Source organism: Cuculus canorus, chromosome 15 (assembly GCF_017976375.1).
Source record: "Cuculus canorus isolate bCucCan1 chromosome 15, bCucCan1.pri, whole genome shotgun sequence".
Classification (NCBI taxonomy): Eukaryota; Metazoa; Chordata; class Aves; order Cuculiformes; family Cuculidae; genus Cuculus; species Cuculus canorus.
In genome coordinates, this window is record NC_071415.1 from 10,901,898 (window position 1) to 10,916,371 (window position 14,474).

The 14,474-nt window shown below is 41.8% G+C and overlaps 1 protein-coding gene across 4 annotated transcripts in view; it reads left to right on the forward strand.

Moving 5' to 3' along the window:
• Positions 1-12,605, forward strand: part of SMURF1 (SMAD specific E3 ubiquitin protein ligase 1) — a 45,633-nt gene extending 33,028 nt beyond the window's left edge. For 2 of the 4 annotated variants that reach the window (XM_054080724.1, XM_054080726.1), the window contains exons 9-18: positions 122-268; positions 1,494-1,698; positions 1,956-2,059; positions 3,679-3,793; positions 4,752-4,930; positions 5,753-5,890; positions 6,263-6,383; positions 7,832-8,033; positions 8,845-8,929; positions 9,659-12,605. In XM_054080724.1, the coding sequence (XP_053936699.1) occupies positions 122-268; positions 1,494-1,698; positions 1,956-2,059; positions 3,679-3,793; positions 4,752-4,930; positions 5,753-5,890; positions 6,263-6,383; positions 7,832-8,033; positions 8,845-8,929; positions 9,659-9,758 (1,396 nt within the window). In that variant the 3' untranslated portion in view covers positions 9,759-12,605. The remainder of the gene's footprint in view (positions 1-121; positions 269-1,493; positions 1,699-1,955; positions 2,060-3,678; positions 3,794-4,751; positions 4,931-5,752; positions 5,891-6,262; positions 6,384-7,831; positions 8,034-8,844; positions 8,930-9,658) is intronic. The other 2 variants (XM_054080725.1, XM_054080727.1) reach the window with 1 other exon arrangement.
• Positions 12,606-14,474: the final 1,869 nt, after the last annotated feature.

Sequence of the window (14,474 nt, forward strand, 5' to 3'; positions counted from 1 at the left end):
TAAGGCTTCCATAGCCTAGAATCACTGAGCACCAAATTAATCTCCCCCTCTCCCCTGGACATGAATTGGTTTCATCTTGACTTCAGGAACGCTTTAACTTTTTGTTTGCTTTTCTCCTTAGAGACCTTAACAGTGTGAATTGTGATGAACTAGGACCTTTGCCTCCAGGCTGGGAAGTTAGAAGTACAGTTTCAGGAAGAATATATTTTGTAGATCATAACAACAGAACCACACAATTCACAGATCCACGACTACATCACATCATGAAGTAAGAACCTTGTCTGACAAATAATTCATCTCAGGTTTGGATTCTTAAACCTTTTCTTTTTGTCCAATTTCAACTACAGTCTGGGAGTCATGAGGGACTGAAACACTGCATGGTAATGGTATTGGGGAACAGTTGCAGCCAATGCTCCAGTCAGGGTCCAAGCATTGGTTCTTAGTGCTGGTTTTATTTAACCTTTTTAAAGAGACTCTTAAAAAATGTTGTAACTATGCTTTTCAGTCCTCAGGTTTAAGGGAGAGTTTGCTTATTTCAGCACTTATCTCTCTGAGCTGGTTTGACACAATTGCACCAATCTGTGCTGGGGTGGGACAGAGGGTCAGCGAGGTAGTTCCACAGCAACCAGCTCATACCTGTCTGGCTTAGCAGTTCTAGCTATGCTACACTTGACCTGGCTTCGTGTTCCCTGGAGCTTCAGACAACAGGAATGTAAAGCCAGTCTGGTCACCTGGTGCTGTGCACATCCAGCTCGGGTTTAGCAGAGCTTAATAAGCTCAAGCTCTGCATCATGCAAAGACAGCTGAACTGTTAGAGAACTGACCCTGGAAGCAGCCTGGCAGTGCTTGTTGTGCCCAAGATCAGACTTTGTTTTGGATCAGATTTGTTTGTGCTTGAAGCCAGCTGGGGAATCTGCATCTAAAACATGATTGTTCTTCAGGCCAGATAAAGCACTCATGGATAAGGATACTTGAATGTATGAAGCTGCAGCTGTTGGGACAAGTACATCTTTCTCTTTTAATAACCATAGATGCAGTGCTTCTACAGTATCAAGAATCTTCAGCCTTATTTAGCATGGAGCTGGAATAAAATTCATTACAGTTGTTAGATGGTTCCACTTATAAAGCTGTTGTTTGTTTCACTAGAGGTCTCTGTGTGTTATGCACTTGAAAGTTGTCTCCGTATGGGAGAAATACCATGTGAACTTTTTAATTACTGCTCAGTCAGCAGTCAGTGATCACATCCACAGCCCTCCACAACATATTGCCATATAAAAACTGAGCTGAAAAATGGTGGAACTCTTTATTGTAAGTAAATATCTGCATTCCATACAGCCTTGAATGTAGGGTAATGCTGCTATAGACATTACCCAGCTGAATGTACGTTTTACTCCAGGTTCCTCTTAGAGAAGTTTAATCAGTTCTTCCATTGTTGTTTTGCATATTCCTTTTCATTAGGCTTCTAGAATAAATGTTTCACTTTTCTTTCAAAGCCATCAATGCCAGCTAAAAGAGCCCAGCCAGCAGCCTCTGCCAGCTCCAAATGAGGGGTCACTAGAAGATGGTGAGGAGTTGCCTGCACAAAGATATGAAAGAGACTTGGTACAAAAGTTGAAAGTTCTTAGACATGAGCTCTCTCTTCAGCAACCACAGGCTGGTCACTGCCGCATTGAAGTATCCAGGGAGGAAATATTTGAGGTATTTGACTTTTTACTACTATTAACAGCTTTTGTAACTCGAGAGTTAATTAAAACTGATCTTCAATTGTAGCAAGTCTGCTTCGTGAAAGAGGTGGTGAACACCACCAAGTGTTGGCATTGGAATTTGCTTCAGATCAGCACTTAAAAAGAATAATGTTTTCTGTAGTTGAGTAACAATCTATATTATAGTAATGCATCTTAGTAGACTTACTTATAAGGAGGAAATAAAACGTCTGTTTTTTTAAATTCCTATAGGAATCCTACCGTCAGATAATGAAGATGAGGCCAAAGGACTTGAAAAAGAGGCTTATGGTGAAATTTAGAGGAGAGGAAGGCCTGGATTATGGAGGAGTAGCTAGGTGAGACCTCGGGGTTTGTCTGGCACTCCTTAACTGTAAAATTGTCCTTGAAGTGACCTGTGGCTGATATAATTCCCTTTTGAATTATCTGTTAATGGTATATTTAAGTTATTTGTGATCTAGTTTATAGGTAGGGGTCGTAGGTTCAGTCTTCATTTCATGGTAGATTGGAAACTGGAAGCATGTGATTTAACAGTTGTCCCACAGCCCTCCTGGTGTCAAAGGCTTGCATTAAATTATTTGATTTGCTTTGGATTTAGGAACGTTACTGGAATTAATGCCACATTGAGATATTTCCCCTCCTCCCCATATGTGAGCATAAAAGGCTTGTTTAGGATAGGCTGTTGATCTTGTTGCAAAAAGTGCTGATCTCAGCAACAGGATTCTGTTTTGTAAGTGTAATTGTGATCAGCTCAAATTGTGAGGTCTTTCAAGAAGCTTGTAGACTCTGAAGTAAAATCCACATCACAGCAGGTGTTCTGTTAAATACACCTGTCTGACTTCCAGCAAAAGGATTGCAAGACAATGGGGTTCCTTTTCGTTATGCCTTGGCCACGTTCAGTAGAGTCCTGTGATCTGTTGGAGCAGGAGTGGAGGGGAGCTAATCCTAAACAAAGGCTGAAATTTTAGAGCAGATTTGCCATCCCCCATGGGTTCCATCAGAGCTGGAGTTGACTGTAGTGTCATCATCACCATGCTCATCTTTGGTGGCTCAAATGCACCCTGTAAATTCATTGAAAGATCTCTCAAATACACCCGCTTAGGTGTCTTTCAGTAACCCACCGCTGGACGAAGGGAGGAGGGTGGAACATTCAGACCTGCCTTACCCGAGGCAACCTTGAGTGTCTCCTGTTGACATCGTGTTGCCCTGACGGCACCAGACTCTTTCAGATCAGTGCTGTTCCACTTCTAAGCATTAAGGTGGATAATTCTCTCAGAATATTTTGGACCCGAGATGGCTGTCCGAATTTAATAAGAGGGATATTTGTCATGGTGAGTTGGGAGGTCAGAAATAGCTGTAGTTCCATTCCAGTCCTTGTGTGTTACTGAAGTGAGAGAATTTTCCTAAGCCATTCTCTTTTAATGTGTTTGGGCTCTCTGCTTATTCTGGGCTCTCTGCTGACAGCAGAGATTCTCTAGTCATCAAGCATTTGCAAGAAAACAGCTTTTCTAAAGACCTCCAGTGATTGAGGTGATCCTAAACATTTGAGTATTTCTTTGTACTGTACAGGTTGCAGAGGAAGTCAATCCTGTAGTCTCCTAATATCTGAACTCTGTACAAAGTCATGGATTTTTTTGGAAGTGGATCTTGTACAGACTCAGTTTGTTGATGGCATTGTCTGATGGCTTGCTATAGCTTCTTTAATTGATGTTAATCTCTTCGGCACTTCTAAACTGAGACGAGTTTGCCTGTGAGAGGAGTAAGGCACTTTATAGGGTTTTAAGCATCCCTTTTAGGTTTGCAAATGGAGGACAGTACGAGGTGATCTGATTTTGAAATCAGCATTTCATAACTGATGACTGGTTTGATGATAACGCAACAATAATTGCGTTGTCTGAAACTGAAGTGGAAGTTGCACCCTTCTAAAATACCTTTTGTTGTTGTTGTTGTTCCCCAGAGAATGGTTGTATTTACTGTGCCATGAAATGTTGAATCCCTACTATGGACTCTTCCAGTACTCCACAGATAATATTTACATGCTGCAAATCAACCCAGACTCTTCTATCAATCCCGTAAGTATTGACCTCAGAGTGACAAACCTACTTTAACAGGTGCCCCCTGCAGTTTTATTTACACCTGCTCTTCCATGACAAGAGTGTAAACTGAGGGGTAAAGCAGAATAAGTATGTGCTAATGAGTCTTACATAGGACAAAACAGAGTGGTTTTGTTCAGAGATTGAAACGATGAGAGAGGAGGTATCCTTTGATAATTATTTGATTTTGAGTCTCCTGGGCACTGACTGGGATGCACGATCATTCTGAGAAGATACACAAGGATGAAATTCATCTTCACTGTGAATGCAGGTGGTTGTGTAAGCAACATTGCATCCTAAGCAGTGTTCACCTGTGGCTGCAGGGGCTTGTCTGCCTTGCTTTGCCTTTCTCAGCAAGCTGCTGCGCTTTTTTTTTCCTACTGCATTATTTGTATTGCTGCAGACCCTAAAAAGAGCAGCCATTCTGTATTGCTACAGGGGAAATCTTCCTGACATGACATTTCCTGACATTTGCCTTGTAAGATTGGGGGAAACAGATTGGAAGAATGTCGACCATAGGACTTACGTTTCAGTTTTCAAAAGTCAGTTCATAAGCAACATGAAAGACATGAAGGAAATGAGCAGAAGACTTGCTTCCCCAAAAGCAAAAGAATTTTGATGATTAAATGGTGAATAAAGTAATTTGTTTAGAATTGTCATACCTTGTATTCTGGGAAAAAAAAATTCCCCCAAGTTTTGCCCCTTGAGAAGTCTAGAGGGCTTGCATCCAGTTTACTTGTCAGGTAATGCACAGAGACGTGTTAGAGGCATTTAATCATTGAATGCTGATGATCTTAGTTATGTTATGAGGAAAAGCAGCTCCTCTTTCCCAGAGGCTTGCAGATAACCTGCACTGAAGATACAAGAGAGGGCAGAGATATAACCACAAGATGTCAGTGTCTTCCCACTGCCTGAGTTTTCTCTCCTCTCCCTGCAGGACCATTTGTCTTATTTCCATTTTGTTGGTCGGATAATGGGTTTGGCTGTGTTCCATGGACACTATATCAATGGGGGTTTCACAGTGCCCTTTTACAAACAGCTTCTGGGGAAGCCCATTCAACTCTCTGATCTGGAATCTGTTGACCCAGAATTACATAAAAGTTTAGTCTGGATCTTGTAAGTACTGTATTTATCAATTGTCTTGCTATAGAAAGCATGCATTAGACTATGTTTGCAATAGAGGAATAATGCCTTATAGTAAATGTTTGCAGAAGTCTTGTAATAGGGGAGTTCTGTACAAAATTATTGAACTACCATTTCTATGTCAAAAAGAGAAGAAATTCTCACTGCAAAGTCTCTGTTAGCTCTCATTGCAGCAAAGTAGATACTGAATCATTAAATGTTGCCTGGGTGTGGTAGACTAAAGTATCAGAATCCAACTCCGGACAGAGTTCTGAGAAGTACAGTCTCGTTCAAAAGAAAACCAACCGATTAAAATGGGAATAAATGGAAGTAATTTGGGCTTCTGCACACTTAGTGTTTAGAACAAAATCCAACATTCATTGTGGCTTTGGGACTCTTAAGCAATTTACCTTGATTTCTTTACCTAAATGCTGTTTTGTGTTTTGAGGCTACTGATGATGTTGAAGTTCCCCGCAAGTGATCTGTTTCATGTTTCACAGCCACGCATGCCAACGGATCAGATTCTTGCTGTGTATATATGTGTGTGTTTATGTATATAGGGTTTTATTCATTATCCAGAGTTCTGCCACAATTAGATGGATGACCCAAATCTAGTCAGGCTCTTCAGCATGCATTAAGCTATGCAGAAATGGGTGATATAGTGGCAATATTCCTCTGCTGGTGTGTAATGCAGATGGCTGGTTACGGAGTTTATCCTGAAAACTAAGCGTTCAAATACCAAACTGTCAGCATCGCCACTGAGAGTTATCAAAATATGAAAAATACTGCATTTGCTCTTTGTCTTTCCATTGCCAGAGAGAATGATATCACCCCGGTTCTGGACCATACTTTTTGTGTGGAACACAACGCTTTTGGGCGGATTTTACAGCATGAGCTCAAACCAAATGGCAGGAATATTCCAGTGACAGAAGAGAACAAGAAAGAATATGTCAGGTATTGTAGAACAAAAATATATCCCGTAAGTGTAATGGAAAGAAAGTAGTAAACAGATTGTTTTATGTAGTGAAACTAAGGAAGTGGGTATTTTGGAGTGGAATACCCGAGTCATAAATGTCACAAGCATTTTCATACAATGCCCAGTTGTAAGACCTGGGAAGATGAAGCTGTGAATTGTACTTTGTTTTTTCTGTTGATGGTGCAGTAATTAATAATTGATGGGAAAAGGAACTGATAAGCACTTCTTTCATAATACAGAATGTGTATTAGAACAAGTGCCTTTGTAGAGCAAGCATTTTTCCAGCTCTGATATAAAAAAATCAGTCCTATCTAGCTCATCATCCCTGACTTTTTCTTTTCCCCCCATAGGCTGTATGTAAACTGGCGATTTATGAGAGGCATCGAGGCACAGTTCCTGGCACTGCAGAAGGGTTTTAATGAACTCATTCCTCAACATCTTCTTAAGCCTTTTGACCAGAAGGAACTTGAGGTATATGTTTTATCCACATACAATATTGTTTTGTAGTTTATTTGATCCACAACCAAGCAGTGATATTAAAAAAAAAGCCAACAAACCCACAAAACTGATTGTAATTTTAGTGCCAGAAAGCTGGGTATTTGTTTCACCAAACCCTTTTTGGTTTATTCTAGACATTCTTTGGGTTGACATTATTGAGAGGGCTACTTAAACAGAGAAAGACAAATACCCTATGCTGTCTAACCAAGGACTAACGCTCAAAGCAGGTGGTCTGAGCAGGGAGGGAGTACTGCACATCTGAGGAATTGTTGGCAAGACCTAACTTGCCGTCTACCCTCGAACTTATTTTCTTCGGTAACTGTTTTCAAACATGGCTGTTTTTGTATGCACGTAGGGCGTGGCTTACAGAGACTAAAATAGAAATGTAGAGCATACAGAAAACAAAACAATTTTTCTTCTTCTGCAGGATGCACCCCTTAAAATAATTCCTGTTATAGCAGTTTTTCCTCTGGGTTTGCCTTTGTGGAAAAAAATAAGGCAAGTTATAGAATATGGACCATATGTGGTATTGGAAGCAGAAGCTTCGTGCCAGTTGTTCTTGCATTCTGATTATTCCCATGAATCTATTGCATTCCATTTGCTGGCTGCTTGAAAAGACAGATTAAAAATCCATTAAATGTTTCAATACTGCCTGCGTCAGAACAGTTACAACTGTCCTAATAATATAAGCGAGTGCAAGTGGGTGCTGCCTTGATGGCACAGAAAGGCAGCTGCTAAGTGGTAGCTCTTGAAAAGGGGAGCCACAGTGTGGAATATTACAGAATATGATGTGCAGTTTGTTTTGAGCGATGAAGTTTTCTCTATGCCATTTATTTGTGGTTGCCAGGGGAGGTGGCTAGATTCATGCCCAGCAGAGACTTCTTTTTACAGGATCTTGCAACCTGGTGTCATGGAAAAGACTGAAGTAATTTGTCTGGTCTGTGTTAGAGCCTCTAAGAAATGACATGAGCAAACAGATGAGAAAATTCTGTGTGTTACCATAAATGGAGCAGGATTCTGTCGTAGTTGGTATTGGCACCTGTAGGACAAACATGCATCAGAACAAATAACGTTGTGTAGCGCAGCAGAGGGAACACCTTCCAAGTCTGTGTTGCACCCTCGTAAAGATAGACTGTACTTTTCAGTCAGATTTTAAAAAATCAGGTCTTGAATGGGCTTCTGAGTCTAGTTTTGTGAAAACCCTGGTTCTGGTAAGCATGCTTCTTGGCCTCAGTTTCATTGCAGTTGAACTGGAGAGATTTACTGGCTGTTCGGACTGTCTTGGAGCGTTACCTTAAACCAAAAAGGTGGTTCACGCGCATAAAGTGTGCTGGGCTTCTTGAAATGGTTGGATATATGTTTTCATAGCTGCAAACCTGAAATGACTCTGGATGTTAAAGCATTCTCTGATCCTTTAACAGCTAATCATAGGAGGCCTGGATAAGATAGACCTGAATGACTGGAAGTCAAACACACGTCTAAAGCACTGCATGGCAGACAGCAATATTGTGAAGTGGTTCTGGCAAGCAGTGGAAACATTTGATGAAGAAAGAAGAGCAAGGCTGCTGCAGTTTGTGACGGGTTCAACGCGTGTCCCACTTCAAGGTTTCAAGGCTTTACAAGGTGACTGATGTGGAGGCCAAGTTAATCTGTGGTGGGAGATGGAGATAAAATCATGCAGTATTTACTAGTCCCTTGTAGAGTATCAGCCTGTTACTGGGTAGCTCAAGCACTTATAAACTTCAGATCCCAAGAGCAGTTTTTTATTTGTCAGCAGCTCTGCTGATGGCGAACGCTGGAGCCATTGCTGATAGAAACTGGTAAATCTGTCATTGTTCAGCACGTTGACCTGTGTCAATATTAGCTTATCAGTCTCCTTTGACTCTGTGGACTGATGTTAAAATCATTGCATGCAAGCATGCATATGATTATAGAGGCGATCGAACAACTTTTTCACATGAAAATTGTATTCCTTCATGGTTTGGTAACAAACCGTTAGACTTTAAAAGAAGTTCCTTAAAGCTATGATTTTTTTCATCAGAAAAGGTGTCAGTGTTCTCAGCTGTTGTGATTCTCCTGGTAATGGTCCATCTGTTGGCTGACAGTAAACTGATGTTCCAAATTAAAATGCTTAGTCCTCTTGTACAAGGAAAACTTTTTTGCACCTCATTTTTCATTTTTGAAGGTGAAACTTTGCAAATGTAAAATTTAGCAGCTTTCCAAAATACCAGTCTGCAGATTCATTGTCCCAAATAGTACTGTTGCTTCTGCCATCCCTTCAGCAGCTGCAAATCTCATCTATAGTTTCAGCCTATGACATACTGATGTTTGCAGCTGGAACTGTAGGGGTTTCTCTTGCCTTTTTCTAAGTAGCAAAATCTGTGTGCCTGAGTGCTGTTTTGTTGAAGTGCATTAACTAGAATGTCTGTCTAAGGTTCTACAGGCGCTGCAGGACCCAGACTGTTTACCATCCATTTAATAGATGCAAACACAGACAACCTTCCAAAAGCCCACACTTGGTAAGATGAAAACATCTTGCATGTCAGCGCTTGCTTTCCCTTTGTATTGGTTTAGAGGAGTCATCTCTGTTTGTCCTGGGTATGGATTAGCCATGTGATATGCATAGATGACTCCCAAGTGTGCTTTGCTAGCTTGGAAATATCTCTACTCTGCAGCCAGCAAAATAATCAGCTTCTCTTGTTGCAGCTTGATTTGTCTTCTTTACTATCTGTGGTTTTCATTTATCGCAGAGTTGATTGATCTGCATAGCGAGATGTCTGTAAGTTTGTGTGTTCAGCAAAAGTTCAATGAGAAATGACTCGTGGCAGTGAGCCCTCAAGCAGGATTACGACGAGTAGTTTTCAGATGTTCAGTGTAGGAAAAGCGCTCTTAGTGCAGTGCAGGCACAGCACTGAGCTCTTGTACAGAAGTCTTACTCTACCAGAGGCGGGAAATCATTTCAGTGGAGGCACAGGTTGTCTGCAGGCGGAGCAGGGAGCAGCCCTGCCCAGTGACTTGCTTTATTCGCAAGTCTCCTGCATCTGCCACCTCCTCCCAAACGCTGCCCTACTAAGTCATGCACTCCTGCTGCAGAAATATAGTTGTTATTTATCTTGTCTCCTTTGGCTACTGAGGTGGTTGAGGCTTTCTTTGATTTTTACAGACTCTTTATGTAGCTGATCTAGAAATCTTTTTCCAATTAATATTTTAGATTCATATGCTTCAATGTGTTGTTATTATACCTCTAGCTTTAACCGGATTGACATTCCGCCTTATGAGTCATATGAGAAGCTTTATGAGAAGCTGTTGACAGCTGTGGAAGAGACATGTGGGTTTGCTGTGGAGTGAGAGAGCAACCAAAGGAACCAGATGCTAGCTCATGGACCACCAAATAAAAGCTAGAAGAAGCTTGCTGTGAACTTCCTGCTAAGCTGTCTGAAGCACCGGGACTCTGGACAACTTAGAGATGGGGCTGTTTTCCTTCTGCCACTGGTGGATGAGGGTGGGGGTGGGGGCTTTTGTTGGTGGTTTCCAACTTTTTTTTTCCCCCCCTTTATTTCAATAATCCCTTTCCTCTTCTTCCATCCCCCTAAAAACTGAAATGCAGCCAAGTTCAGCATTTGGCTTTGGTTACACAGGATATTCTGCTAGATTTGTAACACATATTGTGATAGGGTCAGTGACTTGTGGGTTTTTTTAATAGGAGAATCAAATTGTAATTAAGAATGAGCTTAATTTGCTGAGGACTTGCAACTGGTAGGTGTACCTGGTTAGTTTGTCGTAAATCGAGCTTGAGCCCCTGTAGAGTCTGGCGGGCATAGTGTGTCTGATTGGCACTAGGATTTGCATTGCACATTTTAAACGCCTGTTGAAAAAGTAAACTTCTAGCAGAAAATACCTCCATATGAACACTGAACTGAAAGGTAAAGAAATCCAAGTTCTGCCTTAGCAGGAAGCTCCCAGTGGAAGCTGTGGCACACCTTGAGAAAAGTGAAGGAATCTGGGACAGCTTAAATGGTGTTGTATGATTTCTTTTTGGTTGTCCTGGCTGAAATCTAATTGTTTTGCACATGAAAACAATTATTTCCTCCAGCAGAAGTACTTTCCATAGTTCGTTCAGATGTAAGTACCTTGCAGAGAAGCCTTGTAAGGAGGAGACAGAGGATAAAAATCCATTCAGTCCCAAAGCTGTGATTCGTGTGCCGTTGTTTTACCCGAGATGTGTTTGTGTGACTTCAAATTCTAAGACTCTCTTGGAAATCACTGAAAAGCTAAGTTAATAGAGCAGACTTCTGTTCCAAAGTTTTCGGCCTTGGGAAGGGTTTATTTGGAGGTTGAGGTAAAAGGGTAACGATATAGTGAGTACATTTTAAATGTTATGGAAAGCTATTGGAAGGATTTATGACTTCAGTTCTGTAGGGATGAAGATTTCTCCAGAGAGCCATATAAGGTTATTTTCTCCAATATCTGAAACTAATATTGAAAGGTTTGTTCTCTAACACACAGCTAAAACGTCTTCCCAGGGGAAACGAAAGCAAATCAAATACCTGAATCACTAACAGTTTTCCCAGTTTGCACACCAAGAGGAGATGGTATTTTAACAAATAACACAGCTTCAGAAAGACCCGGTTATCTATCAAACTTATCTAAACGTAAGTAAGGCAGACTTGCTCATGTAGGATTTTTTTTCTTTGGCAAGCCTGATTTTTAGAGAGAATCTACTGAAACATTTAACAGATGTTATGTTTATGGCATAGTGCATTGAAATTCAGCTGTGGGTATAAGATCGCTCTTAGAAGATGTCTACTGGAATACTTCTATTTTGCCTTTTTTTAACTGAATTTGGTAATAGCTTTAAACTGTGATAGGACAGAAAGAAGCACTTGTCAAAACCCTGGCATCTTTCTCTGTTTGTTTGTGAGGTTTTTTTTCCCATTGAGCAAAATTCTTGTGATTTGTCATTAGGAGCAAGGATTGCATTGGAGGTGTAAAGTTGTACAATGTTGAGATTTGCATAGGGGGGGCCGAAGATGCTCATCCTGCAAGGCTGTACGGGAGAGGTGTGTTTAGACCCATGTTCTGTAGGAATCTTTTGGCACTTGGAGACGAGTTTCTGCAGTACTGGTTGTTGCGACTTTGATGAAACTATGTGACTTGTGCAGAAAAGAGAGGAAATGCAGCTGTCTGCATAGGAGCATCCGTACGAGCTTAGGCTGAGTAGCAGGATCCCCACAGCCTTGGCTTTTCAAAACGGCCATGAAGTTCGTACCTGTTCATCAAGTGTATTTAATCCTTTCAGTACGTTTGAATGTGCAATAAACCAGTCAGCTAGGAAAAATGCAAAATGGATTCTTGCCCAAAAGCTTTGCATGCAGTCTCAAGTGGATTTTTCACTAAACGAGTTCAAAGAAAAAACCCAGATATTAAAGCCCACTACTAACAAATCCTGTCACGCAAGCTCTACCTGCAGCACAACTGGCTCAGAAAAAGCAAGTGAAGTGAAGGTAAAGGCCCTTGATTTGGAGATCTGTAGGTCAAGTAGCTCTGTGTCAATGACACAGTTGACATACGATAGTTCCTGATGTCTTTGCTAGATCGGTGTTTTATTGAATGCACAAAATAAGAATAGGCAAGGATTGTTGTTTGGAAAAGTCCGTCTGTTTTTTGCTGTATTTAATAGCCCTTGTCGAGGTACCTCCTCCATGCTGACAGTAACGAGAATAGGGCACTGTCTTTTTAATTATTTCAGTTCTCTTTTAAACAGCTTCACCACCTCTCCCATCGTGTTGTCTTTGCAATTTTGTGCCACTTCGGTGATGATGAAGACATTTTTCGTCTTGTTCTGTACACGCATTTGAGGCAGGCCTTAAAGATGGCTGGGTGGACAGAGGGAAGTAAAGAAGTGAGGCAGAATGGTTTTTAAGCAGTGGCTTGTTCTTCCTGTGCGCTGCTTTCAAGGCCAAGGAAGGATGAAACACAAATGAGAGTTTGCATGGCCTGAACCATTGCCTATCCGAGGTCTCGGGAGCTGCTTGGATAACCTCAGCTGTCTGAATTTGTGTGTTCATTCCCACTTGGTCTGCCAGCATTTGAACTGGTTGTTACTTCTCAAACTTGCCCAAAGAATAACATCGAGTCTGGTGTTCATTTTATCATTACACGTTTCGCCTTGTACATGGATACTCTTGGATCTGACCTGAAGGAAATACAAGGTACAGTGTGTCTTTTGTTCCTGTCCTAAAGGCAAACCTAAAAGCTGGTCCACTGGCACAGACCTGCAGTGCTTGCCCTGATATTGCTCATCAGCCTATACACTATGCTCAGGGATGTAGGAAACCACCACTTCGCTCGTGTTTTAAATCGGGAAGAAACGAGACTGTTTTATGAATGTTAGCGTTCACTTGGGCATTACGTTAGACAAGACCCTGCTTCAGAAAGGCTGCTCGAAGTTCCAGATGGTGAAACCGGCGTTTGCTCCGCAGTACATACGTACCTCAAGTCAAGCTGGGTATGAAATCCAACAGGTTTCATAAATCCGTGATCCAGCCGCCAGGCCCTCTGGAGCCAGTGCCCGGGTTCAGGGCCGTGTGGCACAGCAAGTTCCGAGAAACACAGCATGGATCTGGTTTTAATTTGTTAATTTTTTTTGTTCCTCAACCACTTTATAATGTATTTTTTTAATTTATTATTTTGTAATGTCATGTTTAAGTATTGCTGCTATCCTTGTTATTCTTCCCACTGTTTTTATTGCAGATTTATTTTGTGACAGTTGTACACTAATGTTTCATTTTATGTCTAAATCAAAGTATTTAAAGAAATACTAGTTCTATTTAATGTGGTTATGGAACCAGCTGGAATAAACAGTGATTGTATAGTAGGCTGGACCCAGGAGGTCATGTTCATTTTTGTTACATATGCAATAAACTCACAACTTTAAACTCTCGGTATCCACCATTCTGTTTGTTTAAATATTTACAGAAGTCACAAGAAAATCGATGTGCTTGTAATTAAAGAGTGTGATAGAGCTGCGCTTGGCTTGCCACAGCGATGTTGCATTGCTTATATCCCTCTAGAGAACAAGAGCCTACGACACGGGACCAGGCGGCTGTGTTGTAAGAGAAAATCTGCCTGGAGAGCTCATGGCTGGGTGTAAGATGATGAGAAGGAGGTTGAGCACAAGCAGGTTTGGAAGGACAGATGTTTTCTTGCATCACAACCTGGCTTTTATGGCCTGTAGAACAAGGGGGGTGTTTGTGTTTCAGGGGTGGGGAAGCGTGGCTTCCCAGGTGGCCGTGGGAGAGTCATAGAATCACAATCATAGAATAGTTAGCATTGGAAGGAAGAAGGCTTCACCAGTTGTTTCTCCTTGATGGGGTGGTCTGTAGTATACACCAACCACAAGGTTCCCATTGGTTCTTCTGTCTTTAATTTTGACCCACAAGGTTTTAACCTGTTCATGGCTACTCTTCAACAACAGGTCTCCACGTTCTATCCCTTTCCTGAGATATAGGGCAACGCCTCCACCCCTCCTTCCCAGCCTATCCCTTCTGAACAGCCTGTAGCCGTTGACAGCCACATTCCAGCCATGGGATTCATCCCACCACGTTTCTGTGATGGCAACTAGATCATAGCTTTCTAGTAGCATGGTAGCTTCCAGCTCATCCTGCTTGTTACCCAAGCTTTGTGTGTTAGTGTAAAAGCACTTCAGCTGCGCTGCCGGTTGCATCACCTTCCCAGTGGACCTTTTATTACCTATAAAGTGCTTTAGAGAAGTATCCTCCCTAACACCTGGCTCCTGACACCTGTCCTTTCACCTCTTGTTACAGGCTAGGTTGACGTTATCCCCCTCCTCCTTCATATCTATTTTAAAGCCCTATTTACAAGCATCATGCCAAGTTTGGTCATCTGTGTCCCGGATCCAGCAGCAGCTGGCACACGGAACAGGTCAGGCTGTGACTGGGAACCATATGGCTGAGCCACAGTGGTCCCTGTGCCGGGAGCGGGGAGAGGCTGGTTCCTCGAGGGCCAGGGAGACGCTGGCACTTGTGATATTTGGCCCGGTTT